This window comes from Apus apus, chromosome Z (assembly GCF_020740795.1).
Source record: "Apus apus isolate bApuApu2 chromosome Z, bApuApu2.pri.cur, whole genome shotgun sequence".
Lineage (NCBI taxonomy): Eukaryota > Metazoa > Chordata > Aves > Apodiformes > Apodidae > Apus > Apus apus.
Genome location: NC_067312.1, coordinates 70,339,512 through 70,356,166, shown reverse-complemented (window position 1 = coordinate 70,356,166; position 16,655 = coordinate 70,339,512). Strand labels below are relative to the sequence as shown.

The 16,655-nt window shown below is 41.9% G+C and overlaps 1 protein-coding gene across 1 annotated transcript in view; it reads right to left on the bottom strand.

Moving 5' to 3' along the window:
* MSH3 (mutS homolog 3) overlaps positions 1-16,655 on the bottom strand; it is a 118,897-nt gene that overhangs the window by 41,891 nt on the left and 60,351 nt on the right. The window contains exons 13-14 of the mRNA XM_051642656.1: positions 14,046-14,178; positions 6,798-6,985 (exon numbers count right to left, since the gene is read on the bottom strand). Coding sequence (XP_051498616.1) covers positions 6,798-6,985; positions 14,046-14,178 — 321 coding nt within the window. The remainder of the gene's footprint in view (positions 1-6,797; positions 6,986-14,045; positions 14,179-16,655) is intronic.

The window sequence follows — 16,655 nt, the reverse complement described above, 5'->3', positions numbered from 1 at the left end:
AAAAGAAGCACAAGAAAGATCATTCCCTTCTGTATCGATCTGTAATTCTGGAAGGCAATTGCTGCCCCAACCTGGAGCATCTCAAGTGCCAACAACACCTTTAGCACGACAAAATGTGAAGCTCTAGATAATTTCTGCCTAACATCAACACAGATTTTTGGCATACTTAGAATTTGACCAAATTCAGGCAGTTTTTCACAAAGATTGCAAAGAAAAATCACTTCCACAGGTCTTTCATCAAAGTAGAATGTCATTGGGAGCTTTTCAGAGTAGCTTCCTTCTCTTCTCAATAAAAGATTAGCCAGAGTACTTTTTAACACATGCAAGACAATAGTCTTTTCTAGTCTCAGTGTCAGGAAATGACAGTTATTTTGGCTGCACTACATCAGTTCAGGATTGAAAAATGAAAAAGTCAATGACATTCAAATGCTTAAAATTGGGAAGGTGAACAAGCTACTAAAAATATGATTGTCATCAAAGGTAACAAAATTTTATTTTATCCTAATAAATATGAGGCAAACAATAAAAAGTAGTGCAATCGGTCCTAGGTTAACTGGAATACACATTTCTATTTTAGAGCAAGTACAAAACTGTACCAGTTAATCACATAATTACCATGAAATCTAATATTTGGAAACAAAGTGATTAGCAAACGCAAAGTAATAAAACATGGGAGTAATAAAAAGTGTAATAGTCTACCTACTCTGATACCCCTTGGCTTGAGAATGAAACTACAACTGAAGCCAGTGACCAGACAGGTTAACACAAAGCTCTGCTTTGATTCTGCAGTACATAGATGAAGTTTTTCTGTGAGAGACAGCAGAGATGCCATTTTACAATACAATACTAATTTTTAGAAACAGTTTTGTGCTAATTAGACTTGTTTCCACGGGAATACAAGGGGAAAAAAATTGCTACTAGCCAGCAGCCAAATGTGAAGAGTGCCACTGCTGTGTGATGCCTTCCATAAATTTAAAACTTGACAGTTTCAAAAAACCCACAAAACCCAAAAATTTGGAACTCTGAATCTGGAGCAGAGGGATACTTCTGAAAATATCTACAGGATTTTATCCACACCACATCATAAAACTAATGTATGATGCAGCACACATACATGTGAGCAAGTGTATGTGTGCATGTATGTATGAGTAGTCATCACAATTTTGATGAAAGATTTATTTAGTAAAAATAGTATTGCCAAAAAATTGAGACACATAGAAGCCAAAAGTAAGTTACTTTAAAAAGGTTGATTAAATACAAATGAAATATATGCATCCTGCAGATCAATGACTATTTAAACTATTGTACAATATTTTTGTACAGAACCATAGAATCACAGAATGATTAAGGCTGGAAGGAACCTTAAAGATAATCTGTTCTGGTTTGGTTTGGTGGGTTTTTTGGTAGCAGAGGAAGGGCCCCAGGAGTGGCTTTGCTAAGAAGCTCCCCCTGCTCCAAACCCAGCCAAGGAGCCATTAGAGGGACAATAGATGCACCTCAGCTATTAATATATGAAAGGACTGAGGTAAGAGCTGAGCAGAGAAGGACTTGGGGGACAAGAGCTGTGCTGGAGGAGAAAAGCTGTGCTGGTGGTTGGCGAGGAAGAAGGGGAAGAAGGTGGCCAAGCAGAAGTTTCCCTGCAGCCCATGGCGAGATGGCAGCTGTCCCCCTGCACTCGTGGAGGAACGTGGTGGAACATTCCCTGAAGGTGCCAGGAGGGGTGAACTTGGCCAGTGGACTTCGATTTTGTGGCCAGAGGATTTGCTGCCAGTGGACTCTGATTACGCAGCTGTGGAAGACCCTGGAGCCAGGGGAGGTGCCTGTTCCCTGAGCAGCCCGTGACTCTGTGGGAAGCCCAGGCTGGAGCAGCTCTGGACCTGGTGGGAAGGACTCATGAAGGAGAGGTTCATGGAGGACTTTCTCCCATGGGAGGGACACCGTGGGGAAGCAGGGCAGGACTGTAAAGAATCCTTCTTCCTGAGGAGGAAGGAGCAGCAGGAACCACCAGCCTGTGAACTGACTCTAAACCCCATCCCCATCCCCCTGTGCTGCTGGGGGGAAGGAGGGAGAGAAACCGGGAACAAAGGGATTTGGGGCTGGGAAGAAGGGAGGGGTGGGGGTAACATATGCAAGCCCTGCTCTGTGTGTGTCTGTGTCCTGTGTGTGATTAGTGTGAAATTAAATGATTATTTTTTCCCCAAGGTGAGTCTGTTTTGCCCAGGATCTTAATGGGTGAAGAACCCTCCTTGTCCTTTGTCTCAACCCATGAGCTTTTCCCTCATCCCAGAGTGTGTGTGAATGGGGACTTGAGTGAGTGGCCATGGGGTTGTTCCTTTGTTGTCCTGTTGGGCCCAAACCAGGACATCATCAGATCCCAACCTCTCTGCCATGAGCAGGGACACCTCACACTAGACCAGGCTGCACAAAGCCTCATCCAGCCTCTCCTTACAAATCTCCAGGGCAGCAGCAGCCACAACCTCCAGGCTGAACAGCCCCAACTCCCTCAGCCTGTCGCCAGAGCAGAGGTGCTCCAGCCCTTGGATCATATTCATGGCTCTTCTCTGGACCACCTCCAATATCTCCATGTTTTTCCTGTGTTGAGGGCTCCAGAGCTGAACACAGTACTCAAGGTGTGGACTCACCAGAGCAGAGTAGAGAGGCAGAAATCACCTCCCTGGCCCTCCTGGCCACACTTCTTTTGATGCAGCCCAGGACACAACTGGCTCCAGCACACACTGGTGGCTCATGTAGAGCTTCTCACCTGCTGCCACCCCCAAGTCCTTCTCCTCAGGACTGGTCTCCAGCCATTCTTCCCCCAGCCTGTACATGTGCCTGGAGTTGTGCTGACCCAGGTGCAGGACTCTGCACTTGGTCTTGCTGATCTTCATGAGGTTGGCACTGGCCCCACCTCTCCAGCCTGTCAAGCCCGCTCTGGATGGTCCGTTCCCTCTAGGGTGTCAACCACACCACACACCTTGGTATCATCAGCAAACCTGCTGAGGTTACACTTGATCCCACTGTCCGTGTCTCCAACAAAGATGTTGAACAGCACTGGTCCCAATACTGACCCCTGAGGGACACCACTCATCACCTGCCTCCATTTGGACACTGAGGCATTGACCACAACTCTCTGGCTGTGGCCATCCAGCCAATCTCTTATCCTCTGAGTGGTCCATCTGTCAAATCCATGCCTTGTCAGTTTGGAGACCAGGATGTCATGTGGGACAGTGTCCATGTGCCTTAGCAGATTTTCCAGAGGAACCCGCTCCATAACCCTGCCAGGCACAGAGGGGAGACTGACCAGCCTGTAGTTCCCCAGGTCATACTTTTTCCCCTTTTTAAAAACAGGGGCTATGTTCCCTTTTTCAGCAGAAACCTCACCAGACTGCCATGACCTCTCAAATATGATGGTCAGAGGCTTAGCAACTGCATCTGCCAGCTCCCTCAGGACCCACAGATGGATCCCACCATGTCCCATAGATTTGTGCACCTTCAGGTTCTTTAGATGGTCACGAGCCTGTTCTTCTCCTATAGTGGGGATGCTTTGTTCTCCCAGTCCCTGTTTTCATCTGCTGTGGCCTTTGTTATGAGGCTGGAGCAATTGCCAGAGAAGACTGATGTAAAGAAGTCATTGAGAACCTCAGCCTTCTCAATATCCTGCATAGCTAAGTCCCTGTTTCCTTCAGGACAGACCCTACATTTTCCTTGGTTGTGCTTCTAACCCCAACATACCTACAGAAGCTTTTCTTACTGCTCTTTACATCCCTGTTGAGATTTTATTCCACCTGGTATTTTGTCTCTCCTGATCCCTAGCTGCTCAGACAACCTCTATGTAATCCTCCCAAGGTACCTGTCTTATTTTCCACCCTCTCTACACTTACTTCTTAAGTTTGAGCTCTTCTAGGAGCTGCTTGCTCATCCATGACAGTCTCTTAAGAGTTTCTACCTGACTTTCTCCTAGTTGGGATGCAATGCTGTTGGGACTGGAGAAGGTGGTCCTTGCGTACCAGCCAGCTTTCACAGGCCCCTCTTTCCTCCAGGATGTTATTCCAGGACAGTCTCTTGAGCAGATCACTGTAGAGGCTGAAATCTGCCCTCCTGAAGTCAAGGGCAGGGAGCCTGCCGTGAGCCCTCCTTACTGCTCCTTACTCCTACGGATCTTGAACTCCACCATTTCATGATTGCTACAATCAAGGCTGCCCTTGAGCTTAACACCCCTCACCAGCCCTTCCTCGTTGACAATAACTACGTCCATCATAGCACCTCTCCTTGTTGGTTCCTCAATTACTTGGAAAAGGAAGTTGTCATCCATGCACTCTAGGAACGTCCTGGATAGTTTGTGCTGTGCAGTTGTCCCTCCAAAAGATACCAGGGGGGTTGAAGTCCCCCATGAGTACCATGGCTTGTGAACGTGAAGCTGCTCCTATCTGTCTGTAGAGCTACTCATCTATACTGTCCTCCTGGTCAGGTGGCCTGTAGCAAGCCCCCCCTGTAATGTCACCTGTCCCTGCCTTCCGTTTAACTTTAACCCATAATTTTCTGTTGGCTCCTCATCCATCCCCAGGGAGAGCTCCATGCACTCCAGCTGGTCTGTGACATAGAGGACGACACACGTACCCTGTCTCCCCTGTCTGTCCTTCCTAAAGAGTTAATAACCCTCCATTCTGATGCTCCCATCATAGGAGCCACCCCACCAGGTCTCTGTGATGCCAGTAAGGTGATAGCCCTGCAGGACGCACACATCTCTCGCTCCTCCTGTTTATTCCCAGTGCTGTGTGCATTTGCATAGAGACATTTAAGCTGGGCCTCCAGTAAAGGTCACTGACCAGCTGGTGGGACTGGGATTTAATTATGCTGCACTCCAGGCGCTCCCCTGCTGACCTGCACCCCTTCTATAGACTCTGGGCATCTACTACTGGTGCCAGCATGACATTGAAATCAATAGACCACCACAAAATGGCAGAAAAAAAATTGTATTTTAAATCTACCTACAGTAAGTATGGTATATTTGAGTCTGTTTCATCATAACCCACCTTAATATAACTACACATTAAACTAGATACCATATATTTCATCAAAGAATGTCTATCTATACCACAGTCAACCGTATCACATATTACACATGAAGAAATACTCAAAGTTAAGTGAAACTTGCTCATAGCAGTGAAGTTTAGGATGATCTGGATTATACACATTTTTTGTTTGGAATATCCTCTCAACGTGTTCTCTCAACAAAAACTACACTGAAAGGAGGCCAAAAACCAGCAAATGCAAGTGCTCAGAAGGGTTGGCTATGCAAGCCAGACTGTCTCTGTGCTTATCATCATAAGATAACCTTCTTTAGAAGATTTTATGCCATTTTGTTTTGGTTTTATTTTTTCTGAAAGACACTGACTTCTACTTGCCACAAGGTACTCCTTCCAAATCCTATCCTTTCATGTTCTTTCTTCACTATTCTGCACCTCCTGCCTTCTTCCTGTGGTTAAAACTAGGATGTAGGGGTAAGAAAGGAGGCAACAGTTCTTCAACACAAACAGTACACAACATACAAGATGTTCTCCCTTAAAATGCATACTCATTCCACTTAAGCATCTTTGTCCATTGCTTGCCTTTTTTTTTTTCCTTATCATAGAATCCTAGAATGGCCTGGGTTGGAAGGACCTTAAAGATCATCTAGATCCAAACCCCTGCATGGGCAGGGACACCTCCCACTAGACCAGGTTGCTCAGAGCCCCATCCAACTTGGCCTCAAACACTTCCAGGGATGGGGCTTCCACAGCTTCCCTGGGCAACCTGGGCCAGTGTCTCACCACTCTCACCAGCCTCCTTGGACCAAGGAAGGACAGAATTAAGACCAAAAAGGACAGACAGCCTCCTTACTTTCAGCTCTCACCTCTCCAAGAATGCAGGAAGGCAACTGCAGGGAAAAGCCTGATCACACCCAGAGGATGAGGAAGGTGTTTCTTCAGTTATTCTCCCAAGGGAGTCCCTCAACAGGCCACTAACCCTAGAAACGCTCTGAGGGGCTTTAAATCACACAGACTACATGGAACCCACAGAGCTCTTGGTACCTCAGTTTGTATTAACCCTTAATAAACTGGTTGGTTCGTAAACTAAACATTGGTCTCAGTAGCAATTTGTGAGCTTGGTGAGAAGGGGTGTTCTAAAATACTCAAAAATAAGGTCCCGCAGCGGCCGTTCCTCTGTGAGAGGCGAGCGCCATGTGTGACCCTCGGGCTCATTCACATTGGTGGGGGGAAGTTGTGGAAACATCCTGAGAGCTGGGAGCCCCCCTGGCATTGGCTCACAACATAAAGACACTTTTAAGAAAGGAAAGGGCCACTCAAAGCTTGGTGAATTTTCACAAAAGCAGCAAAAGGCACATTCCTGACAGCAGAGCAGCCACTCTGCTGAATGCTAAGTCTCTCTTCAAAAGGAACGGCTTCTGTATTTATAAAAATATTTTCAAAATTGTTCAACAGATTAACATGAGCAAAAGAAAGTTTGCTCTAAATTAATTCCCCAGAACCGCTGAAAAACTTTCAAAATGTACTCAGCCTGAGGCAGACACCCACTATGAAAAATCCTGGCTCCCCTAGTTTTACTTGAAAAAAGAATATAAGCTGTGGAAAGCTACAACCTCTGCTTTAACTGTAAGCAACCTGTACATACATAAATATAAAACCAAAACCATGAAACTAAGGTATAATAAAACAAGATGCGTAATTCTCATAACTGAATAAACTTAGTCAGAAAGCCTATGAGACACAGAAGATTCTTCTGTTTTCTCTACTTACTTGGCTGCTTCTTCATTAAGGATCTTTAAATAATGTTTTACTGGGGAGAGAAGTTCTGGGATTTCCAACAGTGCATTTTGTAACAGTTGAGTTTTCACATGAGAATGTATGACTGGAACAAGTGCTTGAATTTCTGAGTCCAGACGAGACAGGGTGCTGACTATCAAGAAAAACTCTTGGGTTGAGCACTGAGAAGGGAAACAATGTCGAAACAATTATTATGTATTATATTTTCATTGAATCCTACAGGTTTCTTTTTTTTCTTTTTGAAAATGTGACAAGATACAGATAAAATTAATGGACTGTAACACAATTGCATAATCTTATCACATTCACAAGGTTAATACAGCATACTAATTTTTTTAACCATTGTCCTTAGGAATCAGTCGAGAGCTAATCTCCATTATTGCTGTTGCTGGATGAAGATATATATCACATATGCAGTAGACACACAGCAGAAAAATGAGCTAATAATGTGCAAGAAACCAAAAAGCAGGTTGAACGATTTCATGTGTGCCACAACTTGTCCATATGGGCTTGCACATCTATATGTTGTTATCTGAATTTCCAGGCTGCTGTTTTAGATAGAGATGGTTTGGAAAGACAAAGTCAAGAACAGAGAGGGAGATAATTGGAACAAGAACATAGAGAAGAAAAAAAATCCTCAGAAAGAGAAAACTAGCAGTCACTGCTTAAAGTGCTTGCAGTTATTGCCAGCTTCAGCCTTAGGCTCATTACTCCCAGGTCAATGTGATGAGAAGACTTAGGAAAACACAGTAACCCCACCCTTGTCTTTCATCCTCTCCTCACTACAGAGGTATGAAAGATTTTTCCATCTCTTTCAGGCAGCTAGCCTGGGTATCATCAAAAGGGAATCTCCCAGATTGGAGCCAATAGTGCAGGGCACTTTCAGAGCTTGTTTCATGTTACACACAGAGCAGGAGAATAAAGCAGCTCCTCACCAGAAGCAGCAACCTGTAAAAGAGAATCTCCTTTTTTTAACCATTACTATTACTTCTGATGTCACTCAAATATTTTGCTGTTAAGATTCTAGACACTCTTCAGCAGCAGCACAGTTTGTTACGTTTAGCTCATCTTCAAAAAACACTGAGTAGGGTCAAAATTTTGCAAGCAGTTAACAACTCTAGCAAAACAATCCACCTCCTGCCATACTTGTAATCGCTCCCACTCAGCTGTCACATCCAACTGTCAGTTACCTAAGGTACTCATGCCCCACCTCTGAATTAGGTAATACTGATTCTGAAATGGTCCTTAGAGAAGCATGTTTGCATTTCTGCCACTCTGTATTTGCAAACCAAACGGAAACCCAGTCCTATGAGCCAATGCCTTCAAGCCCTGCTGAATTCAGTGGCATTGTAGGACATTTCCATTTCATAAGGTTTGAAAAAAGTTGTTCATAAATCATTATGCTGACATTTTTTCATATTTTACTGATCTTTAGAAACATTCCTTCTGCAGTCTTCTGTACTTCTCCCACTGGTCAACTGGCAACACTTTTAAAAAACCCTTATTCTCCTCACCTGAGGATGCAAGGAAGGGAACAGGATATACTGAATGCTTCAATTATAATATTCTTTGTATGCCACATTTTTTGCATCAACATCCTTCTAATAATCTGCAACTTACTTATTTTATCTTGCAAAAGCTCTGACAACAAAATAAACCAAAACCAATAAAGCAGTAAATCTGTCAATAGCATTAGAAGTCAAAGCACACTGGAAAGGTCAGAAAGACTAAAGAAATGATAAATTCGGGCTTCTACTCGAAGTCAAATGCAGTATGACTGACTGCATCATCATCATCAACCTTGATGCAGATAAAGGATAAAATTCTGCAAGACTTCCCTTGACTACAAAATGTACTCAAGGAGGCAAAGGCTGAAGCCCTGCCACACCAAATTGCAAAGCAGGCCCCTGACAGACAGCACTAAGTGATTCACTGGAGAACAATATCCAGAAAAGAAAAGTGAGCAAGTATGTGCAGTAAGAAATACATCAGTTGAGCAGGTGGTGTTTGTGTTTTTTTGTTCAATTGTTCTTTAATAAAATAAACCAAATAGGGACTTAATTATTACACTATCTATATGAGTGGGAAAAGCAAAAGATTTTGAGAATATGTAAGAACACCTGTATGTGGTGTTCTTCACTGTGGGTGGTGAGGCTGGTGAAGGTGAGGCTTTAATAAGGAGAGGAAGCTAGATTTTAAGAAAAGTGTCACCTATAAAAGACTCATTAGAGAAAAAAAAAAATCAAAACTTCGTTGAGTACAAAAGACACTAAACAATCTTGAAAGTTACCATAAGATTCCTCAAAAGCTGCCCAGTGAACATGCTGAAGCTTCTCACAGCAACTCTGATGCCTTACACATTGCAATAATAATCTAATTAGTTAAAACCTATTTGATTCTACTGTGAACTACAGTCTACAGTACCTTTGGAGACCATGATTCATTAGAAACAACACTCCCAAGAAAGGGTGAACATACCCCTTTTGTGCTTATTACTGAGTATTACTGTTTCCTCTGGCTTGATTTCATTAACACTGCAGGACTCTGCATCTAAAATTTAACAGCTCCACTGCAGAAATTATTTACTAAGCTAAAACTAACAGATAACTTGGAACGGATGCTTAAAAATAACTACAAATAGCTGGGTTCCATTAAAGTGGGACTGATTTTATTTAAATCCTAAGTAACTTTACAAAAGGTATATAACTTTGTTATAAATTAGAAGCTTTTAAAACACAGTAAAAATGGTTTAAATAAAGCAGGATTAATAGTCTTGCATTCACAGAAGATTCGCACAAGATTATTCAATGCGATTTTTTAAGTCTGATTTTTAAGTGCAGTCAATGATAGCTACAGCTTCTCTGGCACTATAAAATAACCTCAGAGTTTACAGTGATGCCAAACAATATTTTGAACTAGCAGTTTATCAAACTGTACTAAAAATCGTATGGCTGCCTCCAAGAATGCATGAAAGATGCACAGCAGTATACCAGGTCTAACAACCTTTCAACAATGACACTGAAAGCAATTTAGCCGTGTTTGCATTAGTGAAATTGTTTCCAACAGATCTAAAAGGGAGCCACAGAGACCCACAGATGACAGCCATTGACCACACCAAGTTAAAAGCATTTCAAACTTAAAAAATGGGAGTTTGAAATGTAACAAACATTTATCACTCCTTTCAAACTGTAATAACTACCTTTACGTTTTTCATATAGTGAGCATAGTATTTTTGGTTTAGGAAAAATGAGGTACTTCATTTTAAGGTTACTGTGTCCCCTGGTTATGCCACTATTTATATTAATCAGCTTAACAGGGAACAATTTGCTCAAATCAGCATTTAGTATTGCAAATCTAAAAATACCTGTGATGCAAATTCTTCCAAAGATTAACAGTATAGTACATGTGAGATATGCATACTGTTATCATAGGAAAAAAAATCTAAAAAACCTAAGATACATGTTAGCTGAAGTAAATAATACAGCATGCTACTGGGAGAATTTACTTCAAACATTCTGTATAAGAGTAACTAATTTCCTCAGCATAGATAACAGCTATGCAGTTTAAAATCAGAAACACATTTTTCTCTGAATCTTCAGAAAATCACAACCAACTTCAATGAAGTACTAAACACACCTTCCAAGGAAGGGCACGTTTTCATCATAATTCTGGTTGATAAGCTTTTGTGAAAGATTTTAAACACCTAGCACTGAGCTGAGCAGCACCCTTCTCCTCTGAGGAGTCTGACCACGACAGTGAAGTAGTGAAGCATTCACTGGAAAACTGAAAGGCAAATCCCACCAGGACACAGTAGGCAGCCAAGCAGCAAATACCCCTCACCCCTTGTAGCAACTGCCTGCTTTATTTTCCACAGCTCATTAGCCTGGTAAGTGGGAACCAAATTTTCAAGACTGATTCAGAAACAAACAGGTTTTGCCAACTGCAGCAACTTGTGAGGAACTCTGAATGAGGGACAGCCTCTGGCTGAAGTTAGGAGCAGAAGAAACTGAAATGACATTTTACTACACACCCTGGTCAGGTCTGATTATTGATCTCACTCCTTGTGTAGCAGTCCAGTGAAACAGCCATGTGTTCTGTAAATTCAGTGACCATTTGTTATGATGATTCCTGTCCACTTTGATGACTGAGTTTTAGTAAAAAAGTTACAATTTTGAGCAAAGGGTACAAATAAGATAAACATTTATGGATCGAGCCTGTATAAATATTTATCTTTTGAAACACACCACATGAAACCAGCAAACAACATCAGGATGGCTCTGTAGGACACATGTCTAAAAGGACTGATGGCATATTTACTCAGTACTGGTTTTCAGTCCTACTCCAGCACAGGTGCTTGGCTGCTCTCTTGCCATTCCGTGCACTTCAAAGCAAGGCTAAAAAGTCATCACTAACAGAGACAAAAAAACAGTAGGATACTGCCATTCATATTTCTTACTGTCCTGAGGTGCAGATAACAAAAGGAAATGCATGTGGCCTACATTTTGTTCTGTTACATGGTGGATCTCTCCAGTGGCTAGAGGGCACGGCTGAAATGTTTACGTGAAACACTGAGCTGTTGTGTTGTTCAGGAAGACCTAATTCTGCATCAGCTCCAGGCACTACTTAGACAAAACTCTTGACAATTCCCCATCTCTTTTGGTGTCAATTTTTGAATGCTAACAAGAAGTCTTCAAATAGCTCATCTCCAGCCATCCTTCTCTTCCCACAGAGAAGGGTGAGGCCTTTCTCCTGTTGACAGTGTTTCTGCCTGGCAATATGTCAGGTGCTAAGCTGCAAGAGCTGAGAACAACAGGTACTTTCATTAATTCTACTCCCCATAGCAATGGTAACATTGCTCCAGTCTCCTTAGCCATTCCCAAAGTACTTTTCCAGGCTGGGGCAAACTTAGAGCTGGTAATATGACCTCCAAGGTAATACCTAATTTCCACTACAAGAACGCTGTTGTAATTCCAGATTGCACACACATGTGGGTACATCAGCAATGTTTTTTGTGGATTTGGGGTAATGGAAACTTGTGAAGGCTCTGATTAAAATTTGCCAATTTGAATGATGCCATCAGATAAGAATCATTAGCTGATCTATTAAAAAAACAAAACAGTCAGACCAGGAAAATACACAATGATGTTACTTAGCAGAAGAGCTACCATTTCGATGCTTTGCTTTGCAAAGTCAGTTCCAAACCACAGCTTTGTTTTGCCCTAATTTTTTTTTTCTGTCTCCTCTAGAGGTTACTAGTGCAAAGTACATAGCAAAATAAAAGTTCTGCAGTGGCTTATCTGACTGAAAAATGTTTGGAAGGATTAAGACAATTCAGACATCTCTGTACATTCAGAGGTGTCCCTTTGTGAAATATTCCTCCTCAAATACTAATATAACTGAAGTATAAAGGGCCTGAAGGGATGAAATACTTGTCACATTCACCTGCAGTTGACACTGAACTAACAAGCCTGCATTACAGCACATTTCTATAGCTAAGCCATCAGTGTGCTCCAGTCACAGTTTTGGTACTCTTTGTGAGAATGAAACTGCAGAGAACCTCATTTTGAGCATGAGGGAGACAGACATCTGGAATTCACAGAACTGGAAGGGCTCCTAGTGGGAACTGAAATGGCAGCGCTTAGTGGCTATTTGAAAAAAAATAATTATTCATGAAAATCAGTTCCTCTTTGCTCTTGAATATGTATCTGCTTTGCAGGGACCTTTCTTCAGGCTCCATACTGACTGTCTGTCTAGACAGCAGAATCTTTTTCCCAGAGTCTGCGTTTTGATTCTTTATTCAAAACAGACCCTGTCTGTCAGGGAGACTGTCATCTGCTCAAAGCCCTAAGGATCTTCAGTGCTCTGGGCACCTCTGCACAGTGTTCTGCAATGGATCAAACTAGGTTTCTACCAAGGGAAGCTAATCCATCCAAGGAAAAGTGTGTGCTTGGGTCTTTCCTCCCTCGTTTGCCTTTCTTAAGGATTCTGCTGGAGCACTGCATAGCTCCCACAACTTCTTTCCTACATCTGATTCAATAAATGTGTATCTTCACAGTACTGAGGCTTTTGTTAAGACAAACAACATTATCACCTCATTACAAAAACACATTAAAATCCAGGGCCTCTTTACGGTTCCACCTAACTCCTGGCTTTAAGGCAGCCCTACAGCATGAAGGGACACCTAAGAAATAGATACAGACTAGTAAAAAAATAAATAAATTAAAAAAAGGCAGCAGAGGGTAGCAGTGGAGGATTGCCTGGGTGCTATGAAATACAGATGTATCCCTATAAACCTTCCTACATATCACTCAACCTGAAATTAGTTAAAACATTAAAAAGTGAATTGTATAATTCTTGGTCAGTTGTTTCGAAAGAACAATTGTATCACATAGATACAGTACTTTTCAGAGGATGGGGAAGCTGGTGCACACTCCCTCTTTTGTAAGCTTTGCGAAGTCTGGACCTCTATATCCATTTGTTGAAATACACAAGTCTTTCTACATGCCTAAAACTGCAACATATTATGGCTTTAAAAATTACACAAGAACTGAGATTTCAGATTTTCAGAGAAAGGAAGTCTTTGTGCTGTACCATTCAAATAAATTTTAACTCTGGTCTCCTGCCCACCCATTCCTTTACCTAAAACAAACTGTCAAAACATCTAAATACAACTGAAATAAAAGAACATGAAGTACTGCTCAGGTGCTATTAGCATATTAATCCGCTTCAACTAAGAATTGTCAGTGTCTCATTACAAGTAATTCTTATTAAAATGTGCAAGTGAGATACAAATTACAGAATTTATAAACGAATTAACATTCATTGAAAACAGCTAACTACAGCCAAATGGTTTCACTCACAAGCATGATTTTAGATAAGCCTACAGAATGCAATGCTATGTGGCTGAATCCAGCCACAGAATCATAGGTACCTTAGATGTTTTCACTGCTACCATTAGCAATACAATGCATGCATTCTACAACCCTACTTGGACATTTTCTTCTACCAGCATATCACTGATAACAAATAAAGTAAGATCCTACCACTGGGCAAAATTTCTTTTTATAAACTTGCATTACTTTATTATTGGAAGTTATTATGTCAGCCTCATTCTTGCCAAGAAGGAAATATTTTTTAACAAACATTCAAAAACTATGGAAGAACATTAAGATAGAATGACTCAATTTAGAACATAATGCATTAGGATAATTATGAGTATACCTTTTTGTGAAAAACACTGCAGAGGCCTCTCTCTATATCTGGCAGCTTACAAAGAAGATTTCGGATCTGACCAAAGACACTGGATTCTGACAGTAGAATTTCAGACACAGCATCAAGCCGGGCATTTATTTCACTGTAAAAGAATAATGATAAGATAAATAGGCTTTGTGGGTTTCTGTTTGTTTGTTTGAAACTTTGATTAAGACACATTCTCATGAGTAAGGTAAATAGAAGAATTAAGAAATGCAGTAGATCTTGGGCTTTCATTTAAAATGCAAACAAGATCCTGGATGTAAACTCATTATCCCCTCTAAATGCTTGAAACACCCAAATACACACTTCAGTAATCATGTCTACATGTTCTTCTAGTGGTACATAACAGGAGCAACAGTGAATCCTGAATATCCAACTCCAAACTTGCAAGCAAGTACCTTCAGGAGGGGCAGAGGTAGTCTACAATCAAACTCTATGTAGCATACTTTTTTTTCCAACAGGGTATAAAAACTGGTTACCATTTTGCCCCTCTACTTTTGATCCAAATGAGCAATTGGTAAATTCATGAATCAGAACAGCCTTTAAATTTTGGCTTCCTTTTTTTTTTCAAAACCTGTAACATTAATCTCCGTATTTCAGGACTTCAATCAACCAATGTGGAAACATTTCTTATGTGAAGAAACAGTTTTACAGCTAATGGCATCTTGCTTACAATCATGGAATGGTGCATGCTGGAGGGATCTTAAAGATCATCTAATCATATTCTTATAGACAGTATCAGAAAAGAGCTTTAACATGAACAACTTACTGTCAAGGTTCACCTCAATTTATGCTGCTGCTAATGACACTTTTACTACTTTTAATATATCCATGAACTGGCTGTAGAGTGCAGAGCTAAGGTGAACTCCATTTTTGCTTTTTGTACAACCAAATTGCCTTAATGCTGCTTTCTAGGGAAAGACTATGGGGTACATGGGTGCATCCAAAACACACAAGTAAGGAATTTATCTTAGGGAGCAGTGAACAAAAGCACTGTTACTGCACACAGCCCAAAGGAAATAGAGCGAAAAGGCACCGAGCTCACTCTAAGACAGCAGTGAAAGCGACATGTCAAAGCTGAACAGCATGATTCCTCTGCATGTGGCTCAGGCTTTATCTCGGAGGTAACTGTGTGCATTACAAAACAGAGTAACCAGGCGAAAGCTGTGCTAAGATTTGCTGAGATTTCACAACAAAAACATCTGCTCCAGATTGTCTCCCCGGAGCCCCCGCTGATGTGGTGCTGGGCACGCTCTGGGGGTGTACCAGCATGCTGGAAGGCTTTAGCCAGCATTTGGGAAGTTTGGCTGAATCTGAAACATGATGTCCCAAGAAACTTCAAAAATCCACAAGACACCCCAGTGATTTTTATTAAATCCTTGTGTTTTCTCCCAGAATGACAACTAAACCTAATCACAACATTCTCCTCCTGACACAAGAAAGTCCAAAAATCCCCACACTGCTGTGTGCAAGTCCATCCACCCTTGAAGGTTAAGTAGAAAGCAGTCTTTTCATACCACCAACACTGTGCACATCAGACAAGTGTGTGCAAGGCAAACACAACCCTGCCCAAGTCTGTTCTCATGGACAAGTGAGATGCTTAGAGCTTTGGCAGCACAGAGAGATAAGAAGTAAGGATACAATCAAAACATACAATTCTGAGGAAGAAAGTCTGTCTTGCTCATGGTTTTTATTGCACAGATGACATGTCACTTGCCAATGCAGCTGCTAACATATACTATCCATGAGGAAATCAGCTAAACTGCGGAGCTGCACAGGCCGCAGGCATTACAATAGACTGGCAGCCAGAGGCCTCTGGCCCTGAAGACAGCTAAACCTGAGAGTCCTTGAAAGTTTACTACACAGCACAAGAAAGGGAGAAAGAACATCATGACTAGATGTGCACTTGGATACACAAAAATCTAACTGCACTTAAGCACTAGGATTTTTTCAGTGACTTCCTGCTTTATACTGAAACAGTAAAATCATCCGCTCCTCTGTCAGAAATGAAAGGTGCTCATTCCCAGAGCAACCCTGCTGTACAATGCTAGGACTTGCAGTGCCCCTTCTGCCACATCTACCTGAAACTCTCTTCCACAGCCACCGTATGAATTGTTCTCTGCTGTCTTGACACCAGGCACCTTGGGAACTCTGTTATCTCTGAACCGGGCAGCAGACTCTCTGATTTGGGACCACAGGTCCCCAAATATTTCACTATCCTAAAAGACTGCTTTTTTCCAGCCTTGAGGAAAGCAGAAATGGCAGACTTTGTAGGCTTTACTTAGCAGCCCTGCTGCAGATCACAGGAATACCTTCCTCTTCCCCACCACCACTCCACTTCTCCAGCAATGCCAAATTCACAAAATTAAACATCTCTCTCATTTCTCTGGGCAGCCAGGCAACCTGCAACCAACAGCAGCAGTCAGAAGGTACTGTGAGTGCAACTGCTCAGTCCTACAGTGGCTGTTTTCAGCACAGAACACATCTGAGCTTTAAATCCAATCCTTAAGAGCCACAATCACGTAGCTGGTGTAGGCTGGCAGGGTTACTAAAAGTTATGCAACCAAATAACCAAAG